At 42.3% G+C, this 21,320-nt stretch overlaps 1 protein-coding gene across 3 annotated transcripts in view; it reads right to left on the bottom strand.

Moving 5' to 3' along the window:
- Positions 1-21,320, bottom strand: part of DMD (dystrophin) — a 2,123,521-nt gene that overhangs the window by 96,240 nt on the left and 2,005,961 nt on the right. For all 3 annotated transcript variants that reach the window (XM_060138437.1, XM_060138436.1, XM_060138438.1), the window contains 4 exons: positions 18,227-18,301; positions 6,447-6,648; positions 3,963-4,048; positions 1,749-1,906 (listed from right to left, as the gene is read on the bottom strand). In XM_060138437.1, the coding sequence (XP_059994420.1) occupies positions 1,749-1,906; positions 3,963-4,048; positions 6,447-6,648; positions 18,227-18,301 (521 nt within the window). The remainder of the gene's footprint in view (positions 1-1,748; positions 1,907-3,962; positions 4,049-6,446; positions 6,649-18,226; positions 18,302-21,320) is intronic.

Genomic DNA, 21,320 nt, shown 5'->3' with positions numbered 1-21,320 from the left:
AAGTCACTGAAACTTGACTGCAGAGAAAACGCTTCGGAAAAAAAATTAAGCACTGCAAGTTGTTTTATAATAGGGTTTTGAAAAAAATGGATCTGGACTATTTGTGGCCATTAATATTCATTGTGTGAAAGTTACTTGTGTCTACGTTCTGGAGTAGAAATGTTAATGCAGCAACATGTAAGAAAAAACCCAGAGGAAGTGATAGTCTATTCATGTTTTGGGAGATTTGAGTATGAGGTGAAAAAATGCATTTATTTCTCCACATCTGTTTTACTTTTACAGCCAATTTGCCATAATTTTGGCAAAACGATCCAAACAGTATACCCAATGCTACATTAAGTGGCCTTATTATGTGTGCATTTATTTACTCTGCCCAGTGAACTATTAAATGAATGCTAAAAGTGCTCTAAATATCTAAATATTCAAAATGTTCTGCCCAGAAGGCCTTCTATGGTTTTATCCTAGTCTGTGGTCAGACTACATACAGGTCTAACCCAGTTATTTGTACACCTAGTTCTATCGGTAATGAGATTACCACGGACGGATCGAGAAACCCCATACAAGAAAAATAGTTCTTACCATTTGAAAAACAACATAAGAACACTGTGAATAATGTAACACTCCAAATACCTCATTCCTCCAGTGCTGGTGGTACTACCAACAACTTTTGACAAAAAGCCATCTGGTAATATGTATCAAAAAAGCCACAAAACTGTTTATATCTGTTAATCCCATTTCTGAGAATTTATCCTAAGGGAAAAACTTGTGTCAAAGAAAAGAGCTAACTACATAAAGATGTTCACTGCAGCATTATCTATCTTACCAAAAAAGAGAAACAAACTAAATGGCTATCAACGGAGTGCTGAGGCACTTGGGAGGAAGAGGGTATTTCTGGGGACACCGATTATGGTGTGGAAAAGGCACTGGGGCAGCAGGATACGAAGGAGAATGGACAGGAGTGTGTGGAGCTAGTGACAGACATTAGCAGGGAGTACAAACCTCCAACCTGGTTGTAAGCCTATGGGAAGTCACCATCCAGGCCTTGGAACAGTAGAGGAATGTCAAAGTTACAAAAGGAAAACTTCAGGGACTTCCCTGGTGGCGCAGCGGTTAAGAATACGTCTGCCAATGCAGGGGACACGAGTTCGAGCCCTGGTCTGGGAGGATCCCACATGCCGCAGAGCAACTAAGCCCATGCACCACTACTAAGCCTGCGCTCTAGAGCCCGTGAGCCACAACTACTGAAGCCCGCGCGTAGCAACAAAGACCCAATGCTGCCAAAAGTAAATAAATAAATTTATTTTTTTTAAAAAAGATAGCTGTGTCAACTATTTACCAACAGCTACTGAAAAGAAGGCTACGATGACAGAATTAGGTTAGAAAAAAAAAAAACTAAGAGACTAAGATACTCACAGACAAAGGTCATTTTCTTTTTTACAAAGGATTTCTCTGGCTGGAGATTATTTCCTCCCTCGCTAAACCATGCAGACTCCCTTCCCTCCCAACATCTTAGGAACTGCGGGGTTCTGGCTGCAGACGCAGATTTCTTTCCCTTCCTTTGCACTGTCCTCTCTCCCCAAACCCACAGTTCCAGAAGCCACTGCCTACAGAGGTTTCAAATATCAAAAATCCCTTACCTACCTGCCTATGGAAGAGCTAACATGAGAAACTACAGTTCTGTGGGGTTTTATATTAATTTCTAAAATACAAAAGAATAAGTATGTTACTTGAGAAGGTGAATAACTTACAAATTGGAAGCAGCTCCTGACACTCGGCTCAATGTTACTGCCCCCAAAGGATGCGACTTCACCCAACTGTCTTGGGATTTGGATAGAATCATGCAGAAGGAGGCCCAGTCTGCGCTGGTCACAAAATCCAGTTGAACTGGCCACTTGCTTGAAAAGGTCTACAAAAGGAAAAAGAGAATTGCAACCATCCAAAAGCAGAACGAAGTAGATGTTAGCAGAATCTAAGGACCAGCTCAACTCCAGCACCAATTCGCAAGAGTAGCCAATATTCCCACCGTGTACTTCTACTGTACACTAATCTGCACATTTATTATTTTTATGGATCAAGTTAATCATCACTGTGTATATATGAAGTGTGACAACTTTTAAATAAACTACAGCCCTGCAAGTAACGAGAGCTTACGTACAGTTCTGACATGTGAGTTTTTCCTAAGCCAGAACATAATACTTTAGAAAATATTTTATATATATGACGTGACCACCATCATAAAATAAATGTTTCAGCCTTAAGAAACACAGAACGGGCCCAAAGCACCATCCCCCTTCGGACAGCAGCTTCCAAAATATATCAAAATTGGGCCTTCTTTATGAAGTCACACGATCACTGAGTTTCTCGTACATGTTCCCACAGGATGCTGTACATATTCGTAATTAGCTCATATCACTTTACACTGTCACTGATTTAATATGTGTCTTTTTGGCTGAAGAATGATATCCCCTCAAGGTTGGGACCGTATCTTGGTCAACCGTGTGCCGGAAATGTGTGCAGTAGGAGAGCAGCAGGTGCCCAATATACGTGCATTCAAGGAATGAATGAATACGCCAAACACTTGCAACATGTTTTGGTCTCAGAAATACAATTATTTTAATCCTACCTTGTATTCAAATAAAAGTTGCCCAAAAAGTAAATCCACGGAATATTTTCCTACTCATAAGCACACTTTAAACTCTAAGACATTAAATGTTTTAACGAGATATTTAAGATGGCAGTAACAACACTGAGCTCTCACAGCATTTTCTCGTCTCTCCAGTACACACACGTAAGTTCAGAATTATGAATTATCTTCAAATAGCCCCGCTTGAAGTTAACATTTTTGTTTCGCCAACCTCAAACCTGTTCCCTCTCAGTAGTTATTTGAAACACAAACCGGAAGCTTCCTTGATGAATCAAGTTAGTATCACGATGTGCTGGTACCATACCTATCACAAGTAACTACGATATTTAAAGGACGAAAGCCCACAGAAATATTCTGTTTTATCCAAAACACATTTTCAAATGGCTAACAAAAGCTGTTCTGTTCTTTTTTCTTGGGTTCTTAGGATGAGAAAACTCAAGTGGAAACTACATAAAAGTGAGAGCTAAAAGAGCTTGTGTATTTTGTGGAAATTTACTCCTAGGGGGGAAATGAGCAGTGGGACACAGCGTGGCTTTGGAGGAATTCAATCTCTTTTATCTCCGGCCCGTCCTTAAGCTCAGCACATCTCCACATCCCTGTGTGGCTAGGCCTTAGGGGAAAAGAGAAAAGACAAGATACACTAGGTTTGTTTAATATTCCTACCGAAAAGATTTCTCACGAGCATTTAAAGGGGAAAAACAAGTACATTCCTTCACGATGGGAATGAATGGTTACTTAGTCATCTCCACTGTCCCTCCTCTAGCATTTGCTTTTAATTTGGATTTACAAATTTTGAGCAGAAGAGCCCAATAGCTAATCAAAAGGAAATTCTTTAAGGTGTTATTTACCCTGTAAGAAATGGCAAGCTGTCTCTCAAATAATAAAATGTTAATCACATCACAGAATTGGGTATGTCAGTACAACTCGCAGTAAGATGATTATAAAATAAACAAGGTTTCATCCAAAGACGAGGCAAGTGCACAGATTAAACCTTCACATTTATTTTCCTGACTTAGACAAAGGGGTTAGGAAATCGGACTTTACCCCCGAGGAACATGTGTTTTACTCAGACACAGTCAATGTAATGTAAAATAATACTCGGACTGGAGAAGTTAATCCTCATTCTCTATTTAAATAACTACAATTTAACATCTGACATGGAGCGGCACACATCACATTTTATGACAGTCTGAAAGTAGTTCTACATCTTACATGAGGAACCTGCTGTCAAATAAGAACACCATGTTATTCCCCATCTAAAACTGGGGTAATTAGCCAACATTAATAAAAGAATACTGAGTTCATATACACGACTTACATCTGTACTTGTCTTCCAAATGTGCTTTACACAGAGAAATGATGCCAGTTTTAAAAGACAGGACCCGGATCCTCCCTGTTCGCCCCCTGTTATGAATAATCAAAGCAGAAAACAATTACTGACACTTTACTGAACGATAAACACTTCTTAGTTAAGAGAAAAAACCTTGGATATGGCAACGCTACTGACCATTGTTTTATTAAGATCATTAAGAATGTTTCTGAGTTCATTCTCTCTTTGGCTGATGACCCAGAACGCGATGGAAATTTGACCAACGCGACCAGTGAACACTTACCAAGTTTTCAATTCTTAAAAGCCCTTCCTTGAATGGTAAGAGTTTCTCTACATAAAAATAAGAAGAATATCCTTTTATTCATCTATGGAGAGCCACCTGGGTTTATGTCCATAAGGGGAAGAACTACTACTATGTACTAAGAAAATCCCCTACTTCAGTTACTGAAGCCAAAAAATACCAGCAACTAACTGCTCTGCTCTCTTAACACTCATTTAGACATTCATCAGATTGCCCCTTATTGAGAAGAAAATTAATCACTTCAGGTCACAAAACACACAGTATAAAATATGAACGTTTCTCCCTACAAGAAAAATATGAGACAGTCTACTAGGGAGCATTTGAATAGATGATCTTAAAGAGCAATTTAAAAATAACCTATTGCTATAGCAGTGTTTTAACATAGGTATGCTTTCACTTTACATAGAAACCATTCCACATGACAAATTTATTAACAAGTTCATTTTGCCCATGGGAAGAACTTAAAAGAATGAGAAGTTTTTCATTTTGTAGAAAATGTCTTTTGATGATTTTCAGCTTTTATTTTGTTATGAAAAACAACTAAACCATATATGTCGGTTAAAAAAAGTCTGTAGAATAACTGCAAAGGATAGGTCCCAAGAGTGGTTATTTCTGGTGAGCGATATGCTCAGCTTTCAACTGGTGCAATTCACTAAATCCATTAGTCAAGCAGAAATCCCGGGTCCTACTACGTTAACAAAAGTACTATCATTGGAAGGTTTTATCTTTTTCCCTCTTTAAAACGGCAAATCAAGGTTTAAGAAACTTTATATAGTGACTCAGGTCTTCGAGGAGTTAAAGTTGTCCCCAGATAATTTTCAGGCATAGGGAAGGGACGTTATCTACTCAGAATCCACTCCTACGTCATCTGCAAAGAGAATGGTGCCAAAATATATTTGAGGGAAGACCTGAATAGAAACCCTTATCAAAGCAAATCTAAGGATAATCTGTAATTAAAATCCAACAGGATCAAGGGCTTGGTAGATAATGATGAGAATTCAACAGCCAGGTGATCTTGGAACTTAAAAAGCAATACCTTATCAAAATAACAAAGAAAAAAAGGTATACATTTATATCCAGGAGGTGGCAGAAATCTACACCAAAGGCAAAAGCAAATAGTTGCTACGCAACTCCTTTCAGAAGACCTTCCCAGATTTCCAAATGCCGAATACGTTCTTGTTGACATGTGAAATCAGGCGTATAGTAATTTTGATGTCTAAGAAGAATTCAGTTGAAATTAAGACCAATTCCTTCTGCTACCTTCCTCAATTGTCTTCATTAAGCTCAAGACAAAAGTGGGGAGTTCTCCTATGTGCAATCCAAAAGAAACGAGTGTTTTCTAAGAGAGAGGGATGAATGGAGGTGCCAAAGTGAAACTTCGTAAATCCTTATAAAAAAAAAAAAAGACTTCCCCAGTTTGAGGATCTGGATTTGCTGCACTAGGGCTTTTTTCTTTTTTTGGCTTATCAATTTACACTCTTCTGCAAAAAATCTCTCGAGTATCAGCTAACACTATTCAGAGCTGGTGACAGGTGTGTCAGCATCTCCAGGAGCACACCCCTTTCTGCCGGTGAGAGGGAGCCACCCCTGAAGAGGACGGAGGAATTCGAAATTCACAGGCAAGAAAGGGAAAGAACTAATGGCTACACACTGACTCATTCTACTATATGAAAAATGAGTATCTCAGGGTTTGGTTTGTTTTCTAATCTAATGAGAGCATTCTACATTCTAGTTCTTACCTCCTAGCTTATCAAAGTATTTTTCAGTTCCATTAAATGCAAAAATGATGGCTCCCCTGGTGGCGCAGTGGTTGAGAGTCCACCTGCCGATGCGGGGGACGCAGGTTCATGCCCCGGTCCGGGAGGATCCCACATGCCGCGGAGCGGCTGGGCCCGTGAGCCATGGCCGCTGGGCACGCGCGTCCGGAGCCTGTGCTCCGCAACGGGAGAGGCCACAACAGCGAGAGGCCCGCGTGCCGCAAAAAAAAAAAAAAAAAAAAATGCAAAAATGATTAATCACGGGGATAGCATTAGGTCACATGGCTTCATGAAACTTTCATCCTGAGTACCATATTTCTAGACTGGAGCCCTGCTGTGATGCTAATTACACCGTCACCGTTCTGTAGACTAAGTGTCCAGTGGTATAGTCTGGAGAAAGCCTGCTATACGTACGTGTCATATACATTCAGCAGCCAATTGAGACACATATCCACGCAGAGAGGGACGTTGACCAGATTGTTGTGCTCTTGCTGCAGGCGATCATAAATAGTGGTCAAACAATTAATGATCTGCAGGATGTCCATGGGCTGGTCATTTTGCTTGAGGTTGTGCTGGTCCAGGGCGTCGCATGCAGCTGACAGGCTCAGGAGATCCACTGCAAGAGCCACATAAAATCACAGGTGATTCAAGGGGCAAAAGCCTTCTTTCACTGTTTTCCTTTTTGACAATCCTGGTAGGACTGGCTTGTACCCGTTAGTAAACAGCAAACCCGAACCCTACCCTCTTTTATTAAAGGGTTTTCTTTTCACCCCTCAGCTCTAAGTTTGCTAAGTGTGATGAGTACTCAAGCTCTGAGACTGTCCTTAACTCCCACTGGCACTGGGTGAAGATGTGGATGAAGAGACAGTTCCCATTCCTAAACTATTAGGAAATATTTGAGCGTTAAGGGGACCTAGAGTGTTCTACAGGAACACAGTCATTTCCACCTGAATTAGAAAGAAAAAAAACTGTTTTCCTAGAGATTTTCGAAGAGTTTCTGAGAATACCTTCTCGTATTAGTACTAGAGAAGGTCAGTTTGATTAATCTGCATGGTTAGGGTTGTGTAAACTCTTACTTCCAGCTATGCATTTATAATCGTTAAGCGTTTTCCTCCTTGAAATATCAGTCACCTCCTAATCTCTCTGCTACATTAACACGAGGTGAAAAAATAATCAACTTCACTAAAATTTTCTATAGGCAAACTAAAATAAATGCATCAGCTATCCAGTTTTCAGATACAAGGCTCACTTATTTCTCCTTTCACCTTCAAATTATAGTCTACGACATACTTTTCAAGTCCGCTAAGAACTTTATAAGTTTTTTTGGGGGGGGGTGGAGGTTCCCGTGATCTGAGGTGGTATTTAATCATATCCTGAAAGACAAACATTTATCAAAAGTGAAGCCTCAACACTGCCCAACATCAGCAAATCATAAGGTTTACTCCCAAGTGTCACAGAAAGATGCTTTTCTGTAAAGCCAATTTATTAGCCAAATTGGAAACGGAACAACATTGCTTTTATAACACCTTATACATCCAAGCTCTGAGCTGAATTCTCAGTCCTTTGAGAGTAAGAATCAATGGTAATTAAGTAAATCTCTCACATATGGGCGGGGGGAGGCAACACAATTATAAATGTAACTGCAGATAAACACCACCATCCCAATCAGTAAACAGCTTGCCCCATACTAAACAGATGCAAATTTAAGGCTTTAAAGCATTTTACTTGTTACTATTTGTGGCTACTTCTAATTAAATGCTAAGGACGAACCCCAAAAATGGTGGTTAATACCTATGTAGGTTAATACCTCTGTAGTGCATGTTTTCCTCTTTTCAAAAAGGAAAATAGTAACCTTTTGAAGTTTCCCTGGAAAGCATGAAGGAGACCTGGGGTGGAAGCAGGAGGTTTTTTTTTTTCCTTTGTCTTTTATCCCAGTGAGTAAACCTCTCTGTTTCCATGGACCAGTTTTCTTAAAATACCCTGGCCAGCACTCATCCTATCAAAGCCAAGCCCCCACTCCTTTTGCTTAAAAATACTCGAAAGATAAAGGAATGACCTCTTTACATTGAAGCCAAGACTTTGTTTCAAGTGGCAGAAAGGAATGTAACTTGATTTGAAAGGGAGGTAGGAAGGAAAAAGAATAAAGAATTTAAAAACATAACAACACAAGTGGGCAGGGGGACAGGAGGAGGGGAAGGCCGAGTGGGGACTGTATGGGAGACCAGAGAGACATGCAGAGACAGAAGACTCCAACTTTCAATCCTCTCTGCTGTGTGCCTGACTTTCTCTGACGACACGTTTTCAGGTGTAGGTAATGAGAACGTTTAGGGATGCAGCACCCCATCTACATTAGCAGAAGAGAGGAGCAGATTTCCTCCAAACACCAATATTCCCAACGTGTTTCTTTATATATTGAAGGAAGTGATGGGTGGTTTGAAGTTTTTCTAGTATTTTCTTTCTGTTACTTTGCTGTAATCATTATACATTTTTTGCTTTATATCCAAGGATAGGAGAACCAACAAGTGAGAATTCTTAGATTCACTTTTGTATGAAGAGTCTAATTTCCCCGTGTGATGGAAACAAATAACCAACAGCAAAATGGCATGAATTTGTTATTGGGCCTACTCTCCTCTCCGCACAGGTGAATGGGTAACACACAGAATAGGAAATTGGGAGCATAAATAGCTCCAGAGGGGCGCAAAGCAATTGCTCTGAAATAACAGGAGCGGGAGGTGACATAGTTGGGAGAGAAATACTGTGCAGTGCGCTCTGCTAAAACCAAATGTGGTTAAACACAAGAACGGTCCATCACAGAGACTGGAGAGCTCATCTTCCCAAAACAAACATATCAAACAGAATTTCACTATCGTGCCACCATTTGGAAAAGACTCCTATTTAGGTGTATATAGCCGATACTATGGACTTGAAAAGAGGTGAGAAAATCAATAGGGACGATGTCATTGCCCCACAAACATACACTTAACTGTTCAAGACGAGCATCTTAAAGAATACATTGCGATTCTTTGATGAAACACTAAGCATAATGATTAGCTGCTTCTAGAAGCCTCAACAAGCGACCAGCAGACACAATTTTGTAAAACTACCCTTTTACCTCAAGCGAGGAATTTCCATTTAGGAGAAAATCTCTCTCTCCTTTAGTGTGTTCACTAGGGAATACATTTTAAAGCTATATAAAAACCCAAGTATGTTCTAATAGACCCTCTCTTTCAAAAATTATTTTGACAGTAGAAGATGCTATAGGTTTTGACGCCACTGAAGAAGAGAGAGCATGTGGTGGTGCCCCTCATGCGTCGGGGTGTGGGGTGAAAGAGGGGGGACAAGACAAAAAACGACCGGCTCTCCAGGACCCTCTCTGCTAAGCACGAAAAGCAGGAAAGGGAGATGGGATGGGATGGGGTGGATGATTCCCGAGGTGCTGGGCGTGCCTACTCATCCTCTCGACATCCCAGGTTCAAATGCTAACCCTGTTCTTTTCCTCATACGCCACAAGTGAGGGGCTCAGATGGATTTTTTTTTTTTTTTTTTTTTGGTCTCTTACAGAATCCTAGGCTTTGAGAACTCAAAAGCACCTTCAGAATCGTTTTGCAGTCGGGAAAACTGAGACTGGACAGGAGGAGACCTGCTCTGGGTATTACGGCAGGACACACGGAGGTATGTACTGAAAAGCAGAAAGGCGGGCGGCAGAAGGTGTCCTTACAGGCTGTACAGAAAAAGAAAACCACCCTGCATTCTCTACTAGCAATAATACTGGGAGAAAAAAGAAGCACCAAAATGTTGGCTAGAATAAGCCCGATGGTGCCCACACAACCCCGGGCTCATCCCATGGGTCAACCTGGATACCCCAGGTTAACAATATAAACAATCCTGTAACCTAATTAGTACAGACACAGACAGGGGCGGGCGGCTAAGGGTGGGATAACTCCTATGTGTCTGCTGACTTTTTGGCCCAGGCAGCAGAAGGCGTCTGCGGAAAGAGGAGGCTGTTGTGGACATCACATCATTCTACAGGCAGCTTACACTTCAGGCTGAAGGACCTTCCAAGCAAATCTTTGCCCAGCAAGAAAGTCAAGCACTTTGCTGTAGTTATCTTTGCTGTGAGGGTTAACTCCAGAGGTGCTGAAGTTGGCAAGAGATGTTTTGCTGAAACAGCCACACAAGGTAGACCCTCTGATCAAAGCAAGGAAAAGAAGTGACTCAGTGTGTTTATGGGTAGCCATGAGTTAGAGGTTATCACAGTTGTTTGCTGCTAGCAATAACATTAGGCATTTTGACCTGGTCTCAGGGAGGCCACTGGGTTTGGGACTGGCTACGTAAGAAGAAGACGTCCAGATTACCAGCAGCTAAACGCAATCCTGGCTGAGACTCCAATTAGTGCTCCCTGGTTTCTAAAGTGGTGTGTGCTCACACTGGTGGCTCTTGATCCAAGAGATAAAGTGCGTCCTGCTGTGGGCCCGGTACAGAGAGGGCACTTGGAGCTTGTACTTGGCCCCTCCAGACCCCATGCTGGAAGGCATCCTGTGGCTGTGACGCACATCCTTGTTTTAATGCTGTTGCTGTACTGCAGGCTTTTCCTTTCTACAGTCAGGAACTGTAGATTTGTAAGGACTGTCATCTGGGTTCTGTGAGTCCTCGTCAGCTATTGAGCTTAACTATCATCCCCGGAGCGATCGGTACCAGAACGGAGATTGTTTAGAAGACCCCAACTCATTCTTAGCTGAAAATACGGGGAAGGCATTATTTTAAAAGGAAAAAAAGATGATTCTAATAAAAGGGATGAAAATAAACCACTGATGCTAGTTGCCAAGCTACCCTTGGTTTGAAGTAGCGCAGGCTTTGAAATTCGTTATCAGTAATACAACTTTCTACTGGAAACTGGAAATGGTAGAACCTGAACTCCAGGAGCTAACGGAATGGATTAGAAGGGGAGAGCAAACTGATGGTAAGTCTGCTAAAAATTCAATTCCTTGGTTGCAGGAGCAAAACCTCAAATAAGTTCGGAACCTTCTTCCATTGAGCTTCACCCTCTCTGGCCTGCAGGTAGAGTTCCAACTAAAGGAACCTGGGAACTAGCACTTTTTGATAAATGGGTGACACCTGAGAGACCAATTACAATTAAAAAGATAATTCAAGTGGGGGAACTTACAGGTGTTCCCTACTTTACCACAATTTTCTTTTTCAGTGCCATACTAGTAGTCCCTGGACTGGGGCTACAATTAAGAGTCTCAAAGGCTGGTAATATCCCCAAACAATACCTTACCTAGTTGAAAGGTTAAGTGCACAAGACCTTACCTAGTTGAAAGGTAAGTGCAAGAATTCCACAGGGACTGACGGACTGGATTACCCCTTTCTCACACCTCGCCTAACTGGGGCTGACCATCACACATGTTTTCTTGCCTAGTGGACAGGACAGTCCCATTTTTCTGTATGGAACCAATGTGACCCCTTATCAAAAATTGGGAAGAGAAGGGGAAGGCAAAGGGGAAGCCCAGGCATGTCTTATCTTGCTACCAGCTAAATATGGACTAGTCCAGTGGCTGAACCCAGGGGATACACTCTTTGTTGGGGGAGAGAGTTTGGATGAAAATTTAGCAATAAGGAAGAAAGATAAGATTGTTGCCGAAGGGAAGAAAGCCACCAAATGCGTGTTAAAAAGGGAAAATCTAACATAATGCTGGTGCCTAGAAAGAGGCTTAAAATAAGAGAATAACATGCTCCCTTGGCTACGACTCAGATGCCCTTTTAAAAAGCCAAGAACTGAGCGGGACAGCTGGCCAATCTATCGAACACACTGGGTGAAGAGGTGGGAGTCCTGACTGTGACCAGACTCCATGGAGCGGTATTAAAGTGGTTATGGCTTTTGGCGCTTGTTTCACAGGATACATCTGTCATTAAGCACCTCCTTTGGAAAGTACCCTGTGGGAATATTTACCCAGTCATATCTGGAGAACACTGATTTATAATAATCTGAATGAACACGGCATGGTCATTAATTGTGATGATGAAGGATTACAAAAGGTATTGGGTATGTGGTAGAAAGTTTATATGGTATATGCCTCATATGTCACAATATTCTGTGTTTAAAAAAAAAAAGGCTAGTGTTAGTGTGTGAGGAAAGCTACAAATCGGGATGCTTGTATCATTGAGGAAAAGCTAAGTTGAATTTGGTGGGCCCACTTCCCTGAGATTGAAAAGCCAGAAATCTGCTGTGGACGGCTATAGATATTTCTGTGGCATACCTGAACCAAAGTTCACTTAGGAGTGACTACTATTCCTATGATGTTTGCCTGGGAGACTCAACATTTCTGTATCTCAATTGTATTTCCTATAGTAAAGACGTTAGTACACATTGGCAACAACATGTCTGGTGGACCAAAGAGCATGGGACTGCTTGAAATAAAAGAATCTTAGGAGAATTAGGAGCTGGGCGAGGACCACCTGGCAAGGTAGAATTTGCTTTGAGTGAGAAAAGAGAAACCGATGGAAAAGACCGCCTAGTGCAAAAAGAACACATCAAGGGAATCCAATTCCAGGAGAAAAGAGGATATCAACTAGAAATGGAACCAACGATAACCCGAGAATGGAACCTACAAGGTCCTCCTTAACAGCCTCAGCAGCACGACTGAGAACCCACCCTCCTTTCCCTTAGCGAGCAACTCGTGGGTACTGGACACATTTCGAACAGGACTACACTGCCCCCCCTGGGAGAGAGATGCCTCCTGTTACCGGACCCCTCTCTTGGGGCACCGATACCCATCAAACCATGTAAGTGGAGAAAACGAGTTCGCCTCCATCCTCAAGATGTTTTGAATTCTGAAATAACAGAGACCTGGCCTCCAACCTACGTGAAAAATAATATAATGGTATACGGGAAAAGGAGATTTTTGCGGGGAAGGGACAAATAATTACACTGGCCCCTTGGGTCCCCTTGCTGTTGAGGTAGCTGGTGGCTGTGGAGGCAATACTGTAACGCTGTTGCCTTCTTGTAATCTTTGCCTGTAAGAGACTGTAGATTTGTAAGCAATGTTACCGTGAGTCCTGTGAGCCTTCTTTAGTGACCAAACGCTATCTGATGCCACCTTTCAGTGCAAGCACAAAAGGTGAGGTGCGTGTACCAAGAAGGGAGCCCCTTTTTTTTTGTACCTGGTATGGCATGGTAAGGATGAGTCTGGCCATGGTGCCTCTATTCAGACAACTCCAGGCTGTACAAAATTTCTCTACTGTGTGATTTAGTTGCTGAACAGAAGCAAATTGTTCTATACTTCTTGTTTGCAGAATATCTGTCACATTTATCAACTGCAGTATATTTAGCCCTATGGTTTGGGCTCTCTCCAACCCACCACACACTAATAAACTAAATACATGGGCTTTGTTAAGTGCATTTTTATTTCTGCTCTTAGAAGTTGGCTATATTTTTAATTTTAGAAGCTGCAAACCTATAGGATGTTCATGAGAACTACAGCCGGAGAAGGAAAGAGCTTAGATTATCTTCTTCATAACTTTCAGTGGGGTATCAGCCACATGAACCGGCTTATAAATCCTTCTTACCCAGATTTCCTCTTTGTCTCTGCTTTTCTGTCGCGTTTAATTTTCATTCACAATGCCTTGAAAGGCAGCATGGAGTCATGCAACATTAAACGGATTACAAACTGGGGACATTATAGGCCAATGGTGATGCTCTAGACTTAAATCGCAAATCCTCTATAGTGGATAAAACCGTGGTATTCAGGTTTCTGCAGTGCTGAAGCTTCGATAGTGAAGTGAAAAAAGTGAAAAAGGCCAAGTGCTTAGCGGCGGTAGCATGGCATATTTTCTAAGGCATCTGTAATTCAAACTCTTTACTGGCATCAGGAAATCTCTGAGATAACGTCATTAATTTTCATTAAAGTAAGAGTTAGTGGACACGACCTTCAGTTGGAAAAGGTAGCCAGGACAAGTTCTGTTTGTCTGTACCACAGACAATAGCTCTTTATCATGGCTCGACAGGCACAGAAATGACAAAAAGGCCGGAGCAAATCTAAAATTAAGAGGAAATTCTGAAATCCCTTACTGAACAGTTGGTTAAGTAACGTGACCACGCATGTTTTCAATAATAAAAGGATAGGTGAACTCTTCATTCTATATTCATACTACACGTGGAAGCCTCCTACCATTCTTGAGAATCGAGTACTTAATTCAGATAAATACACCCTAATTTTGCTGTACCTAAGCCTTTTTCAAATATGAGCAAAGTCATGCTTAGAAAGGAAATGCTGAGATTTCAAATCTGTTTAAAAGTGAAAATTCTACAGGCTACATTCAGAGCTTAGCTTTATTACAAGGTTGTAAGCGCCCATGGCCAAAGTGTTTTATAATATCAAATCCCCCTGTTTTTCCAACGTTTATTGGAAATGTTAACATACACTGAAATAATAGACAATGAGACACATATGTGAAGAGAAAGAGTTTTTAACAGGAGGAGAACTGAATAATGCCTAAATCCAAGGTCAAAAGGAACATTATGGAAAGGGGTCTTCCAATGTAGTCAGTTTGGAGGCTTTTCCATAGTGTAACCTGGAACAGCTGATTATCTCTTCTGAACTTTTTGTATCTCACTTTTACATCTCTCTATGTACTATAGCACGTTTCATAACTGCCCCTTTCTCAATGGAAGGCACTGCCTCTGGGATGGGGTGGGGACAGAAGAAGAAGAAGAGGCAGAAGACCTTCTCCATCCAGCCTTCTGACTCCACTCCATCTCAAACTGCCTCTTTCCGGCTCTGGTACATTAACAGGTGCCTAAGGAAATCCTAGGCCTGGGGAGTCCTTTAAAAACCACTTGGCAGCTATAGAGCTGAAAAATGACAGCTTCAGACTATAAGCGATACGGAAATGGAAGCCTGAATTTACTTTCATTCATGCATCAGTTCCTTGAAAACAGATGAAGCCCTTCTCTGCGCCAGGCTTCGTGCTCAGCATTGGAGAGACCAAGATAAGGAGGAAAAGCCTACTCTCTCCTTCCAAATAATTTCACTTCTAGGCCATTTCTTCTCCATCTCCACGTAGAAAACCACACACGAGCCAACACCAGTTGACTATCTTACTGCTAGCCTCTGCAGACCCCCTGCATCAGACGCCTTCATTGCTGAAGATTTGGTAGCCAGGGGTCACAGCCCTCTGCTCTTCCCCAGTTCTGGCCCAATTCGGGGTGATTTCAACCTTGGCAGCGAGGACTCGCGCATCACTCTAGCCTCTCAGTTCATTAGCTTCCTATTTCATCTCCATGGAAATTCACATCTAGCCCGCCTCTGCCGCCCACGCAAATGGTCATATCCTAGACCTAGCCAGCCGAACTGTTCCGCTTCTGAAATAACGTTTAGCTTTGCTGCTGTCTGACCACAACTTCTTGGCTTTCCAGTCACTTCCGCACAATCTCTTCCTCTACCTCCCTGAACACTTGGCCTCTCGATCCCTCTACCTCCTAATTACCAGCTTCCACCCAAATTCACAGCCTCTCCTACCCCATGCAGACTCGACGGACAGCACTCCAACCACTTAACCACTCTTTGGCCCAAATCCCTACTTCACTTGCCCGGCTGGCCTCTGCCCACCTGGGACAGAACCATCCGGTTCCTGACTACTGGCTGTGCCTGGAGAAACACCCCTGCGGATTGGTGCTGTCATAAACCGCTCAGCAGACTCTGGGCTCCACGATGCTGCTTCTCAAAATAGCCCTCCCTTTCTCCACAGAGGTTAAGGCCAACCTCGACTCTATCCCCTTCTGCCATTAGCTGCAGCACAGGACCTCTCTTCCACCTTCACACAAAAAACAGAGCCCTCCCCGCGGGCATCCCTCGCCCGCTTCCCACTAGGTCTCCTTAGTTACCTAGCCCGGCCCAGATCCTTTCCTCAGCCCCACTCCTTACAGTGGAGGAGAGGCGTCCCCTTTCTTCTCTTGGCCTCCGGATTACCTTCCCCTCTCCTCTGAGAACTCACGTGTTTTAGTATCTCCTGAGCCAGCAACTACAATTTTGTTCCCGCTTCTCATATTCATTTCAACAGACTCAGGCGTCTCTCAACCTATGTGCACATGCACTCCATTAACTCCTCAGCCCCTTCCAGCTAACTACCGCCCGTCTCCCGTCCCCTTCACAGCTAAATTTCTCCAAGAATCGTCTCAACTGTCTTCACATCCCCACTTTTGCTTTACTTTGAAGCCCACTTCACCACCTCCACCGTGCCTCTAAAACCTCACCAAAGTTACTAAGGACCTCCTTGTTGCTAAATCCAACGGACACTTTTGCCAGCCTCATCCTGACCTCCCAGCAACGTCTGACCCCGGTGGCAGGCCCCTTCTTTCTGCCCATGCAGTATGTACCACTATACCTTCTCTGAGTCTTCCTTTGCGGTCCCCTCTGTACCTTGTTCGCCCCCTGTCCTAAATCCTGTTTTCTTGTTACTTTACACTCCCCGAGCACCTGCACGCTTATGATTCCTAAACATTGCCCGTATGTTTCTCCTGAGCGCCACAGCTCTATGTTCAGCTCTGCCAAGGCACGTCCGCCACTCCCCCCAGGTGAGCACCTCAGTTATCTTCCTTGATTCCCCCTCACCTAGCACATCAAACTCATCACTAAGCCCTATCCATTCCACCTCGTATTTTTCAACTCTCTGCACTTATCTCCATTCCTCCTTTGCCAATTCAGGCCACCATATTGCTGGTTTAGACGACTGAAACTGCTCACCAAGTCTCTCCCCCAGCCGGTGTACACCACCGCCAGCGTGCAGGCTCTATTCCACGGCAGAGTCATCTTTCTAAATGACAATTCCATCGTGCCATCCCATTGCAAGGCTCCCCACTGACCTCTAAACTCTTTAAGTTTAAAAGGTCTTTCCCAATCTGCCTCCTGCTTCTCCTCCAGCCAAATATTTTACCACAGTCCCTCCCTGGAGCTCCTGTGCTTTAGCCGCAGTATGTTCAGTTCTTGACGGCATCTCTGGACCCCACGCCTCAGCACATGCTCTGCCTTCTGATGAGAACATTCTTTCTGGAGTGAGCTCTACTGACCCTTCTGGACTCACGTGTCATAGATACCACCTCTTCAAGCAAACCCCACAACTCATTGGTACCCATTCTTCCACTGTCACATGACTAAACATATGACTTTGAAACTGTCCCTTCACTTTTTCTCAGGGTGTCCATAAAGGCTTTTTGTGTGTGTGTGTGTGGTACGCGGGCCTCTCACTGTTGTGGCCTCTCCCGTTGCGGAGCACAGGCTCCGGACGCGCAGGCTCAGCAGCCATAGCTCACGGGCCCAGCCGCTCCACGGCATGTGGGATCCTCCCGGACTGGGGCACGAACCCGTGTCCCCTGCATCGGCAGGTGGACCCTCAACCACTGCGCCACCAGGGAAGCCCCATAAAGCCTTAATAGAGGTGTTTTTTTTTTTTTTTTTTTTTTTTACAGATTGTAGATGTTCTTGATGATCTTATATACATACACCTATGTCTCTAGACTTATGGACACCCTGTATATCCCTCATTAGACTGTAAGTTCCACCAGGGTAGGGACTGTGCCTATCTGTTTCGTGGTCACATTAACAACATACATGGGCTCTCAAACAATATTATACCTGGTAACAGATATATAAACTATCTGATAAACAGACAGCATTGTATGACACTTTGGGAATTTTCCCCACTGATGTAAGTTATTTAGCAAAAGCAGAAAAACAATCTTGTCATCTTTCTTCTATGACAGTATTTATCTGAACATTAGCATTCAAGCTAAAAAACAATACACATCTGTGAACTCTGGTTTGGGTAAGGCAATCTGATGCTAATACTTCAAATATTCAATACATTTTATAAGAAGTAAAGGTAGAACAGGTGGAGATAATTCAAGTTCCATAAAGATAATTCTGGATGCCAACGCCATTAGTTAGAAAATAAAAATTACTGGTATCTCATCAATTCAACATCAGTAGCCGAGCAATGGTGACAGGAATGATTCTAAACAATGTAACGAAGCAGTCTAGGTGAAAACTCAGCCAAAGATACCTTGAAAAAATGAATTCTATGTTACACCCGGACTTGAGAGAGCTATTTCTCCCCACTCCAATAGCAAATACTCCCAACCATTTTTTTTTAAACCGAAGAATAACTATCAAGTATTTCGAGCACTGGTTAATACTTACAGCAAAGGGCCTTCTGCAGTCTTCGGAGTTTCATGGCAGTCCTATAAGCCGAGAACCTGACATTATTCAGGTCAGCTGAAGAAAAAAGGGGGAAAACAAAGATCATTTGTTATTTTCTCAAAAGGCACAGATAAACTCCCAATGATTTGCCAACAACAACAAGAGGCTAGGGGGAAAAAGTCTCTTGCATATGCCCCAGTTTTGGAAAGGTGAATTTTTGTCAACGTGGGGAAAGAAAAAAAATGTCTTTTTGCTCTTTGACAATCAGGAAAGCTAAGTTCTGTGAGGGATGACAGTGGCATAGCCTGCAGGGAGCTCATATAGTCCTTGTGTCCAAGAGGGAAAAGAAGGACAGGTATTTCTTTTTTCTAGACTGTAATCTTGGTTCTATTGTAGTGAATCTTTGCTACACAAGGTGAAAGAGAACAGGGAAGATTTCCCTGAAACAGCTATGAGAATTTAGCAAACTATCAAGCGGCAACATAACATGTTTTTCTGATTATCAAAGTTATACGTGCTCACTGTGGAAACCTTAGAAATTAAAGGAAAATATAAAATCAAGTAAACAAATCGTCCGTAATCCCATTACGCAAAGATATGCACTGTGAACATTTTGAATATTTCTTACCCAACATAGGCATGTGTCTCTGTGTGTGAGATGTATTTTAAAATTTAATTGGCACAGTTAACCCTCATTCCAGGTTTAGGTCCACCTGATCCCACAGGTTCCTTCTATTTAACTATTTTGCATTTATCTAGAAAGTAACTAATTCAGCAAAGACAGGATAAAAGAGAGCTGGCTTAAGAAGAAGTTCACAAACTCACATGTGTGTACACACACACGTACTAATTGGAAGCTTTTGCTCGAAAGTTTGGATGCAAGCTAAACATACAAAAATGATACTAGATGTCAACAAGAAGAGTTGCGAGTCCACATCAGAATGGATATTTGTTTCCGTACGTATTCTGTACTAATGAAGATACTGCTATTCTAAAAGAGATTAAAATAAGTAAAATAAAACTGGGACTAAAATAAACATTTAGCTTTATATTCTAAGGTGCAATCATTCTAATATTCTGCACGGATTAACAGCTCAACAATTTCTGCTACAGTGGTTTCTACTGTCACCTATCAAGCCCCAACTCACCCCACCTAGCAGAAATCTGTATTTAGATGATGCCCTCACTCAATTTTGCGTAAGCCCTGATATACGCCAAGATATATTTCTTTTCTTGCATTTTTGTGTATTTATGTTTCATAAACCCAGCTCCAAAAAGCTCCTTGAAGACAAGTACCCTGTCCCCTACTTCTGTCGTTATTTCCCGGTGACTTAACATACAACTGCTCTCTGAAAAAACAGGTCTAATACAGCTCAGGGACTGACCGACAAACTGAATGAATATGTGAACAAAAAAAATGAAAAAAAGAAAAACTATACTGGCAAACATGACTAACCGCCATAATCAAACGGCACCCACAGAACCAGTTCTAATTGGAGGTTAAGAAAGGGAAATAATTTAACCCATATCCAAGCTGCTTGGGTCAACATTATTAGGTTGATGGCCTTTGCAGAGACCAAATATAACAACCTAAATTGAAATTAGGGGAAAGAAAAACAATGTCTGTAATTTACTTTAAAATATTCAATGTAAAAACCAAAAAGACTGACAATACTAAATGTTGGCAAGGATGTGGAGCAACTGGAACTCTCAGACACTGTTGGTGGGAATATAAAATAGTACGACTACTTCGGAAAACCAGGTTAGCAATTTCTCATGAAATCAAACATACATCTATCTTATGACCCAAAATTCGACTCCTAGATATTCAGCCAAAAGAAATAAAAACACGCCCACAAAAAGATGTGTACGTGAATGCGCATAGTAGCTTTAATTCATAATAGCCGAAAACTGGAAAGAAAACTAGAGTAGAATGAATAAACAAATTGTGGTGTAGTCACACAACAGGATACTACTCTGTAATAAAAAGGAACTAACTACTGATAAAGCAACATTGTGAGCTGATCTGAAAAACATTACCCTGGGTAAAAGTCAGGCACAAAGAGTAAAAAAAAAAAAAAAAAAAAAAAAAAAAAGTACTGTTTGATTCCGCTTATGTGAAATTCTCGAAGAGGTAAATCTCACCTATACACTGACAGAAGGTAGATAGATGGTAGCCGGGAGCGGGGACGGGGTGGGTAACTAATTGAAAGGAACACAGTCGTATTTTTTAGGTGACTGAAATGTTATATATCTTGATTGACATGAAGGTTATTTGAGTGCATACGTCTGTCAAAAACTCAAACTGTACACTTAAAATGGGTACATTTTATTGTGTTTAAAGTATGCCTCAATAAAGTAGATTTTAAGAGTTAAAAAAACCCTCACAGGGACCGTACAATATGAAGTATGTGTGTGTTAGCTTAGCTACATTGCAGAGGCGGTCAGTCGTCTTAATCAGGAAAGCACACTCCAGGGGTGGTTGGCTAGCAATTAATCAAAAAGCCTCACTCCAGAGCCACCCCTGTTAAGTGCTTCAGCTATATTTAGCTCTCGTTACACCTAAAATCCTATTAATACACCTAGTATCCAAATTAATGTTGGATGGGCTTGTGTTAGTGATATTAGTGGTTTACAAGATACCAGGACTGTTGAAAAGGGTTTAGAATAGAAACATTCCCTGCCCTTACGTTAACAGGGCGTGGGAAGAATCTAGCAGGCCCTCCACCTTTAAAAATGGTGCCCTAGGCCGGATTCCAAAATCTCCAGCTGTAGTTCCTTGGATTCTTGGTCAATTAGATCCTGCTGTTACAGCAGGGGTTTGCCAACTTGAGCGCGCACCAGAATCACCTGGAGGGCTGGTTAAAAATACACATTCCCAAGCCCCATGCTCAGATGCTCTGATTCCGCGGGTCTGGAGAGGGCCTGAGGATCTGCATCTCTAACAGGTTTCTAGGTGCTCCTGAGGCTGCTGGTCCAGAGACCACACTTTGAGAACCGCTGTGTGAAGGACTGTGGCAAGTGTGGACTGTGAGGCTCTCCCGCCAAGCACTCAAAAAGGCGGGGCTGTGACTTCACTGTGCCTTGGGCACAG

The sequence above is a fragment of the Lagenorhynchus albirostris genome, chromosome X (genome assembly GCF_949774975.1).
Source record: "Lagenorhynchus albirostris chromosome X, mLagAlb1.1, whole genome shotgun sequence".
NCBI lineage: Eukaryota > Metazoa > Chordata > Mammalia > Artiodactyla > Delphinidae > Lagenorhynchus > Lagenorhynchus albirostris.
The sequence above is the reverse complement of the archived record's forward strand: the minus strand, read 5'-3'. Positions and strand labels throughout refer to the sequence as shown.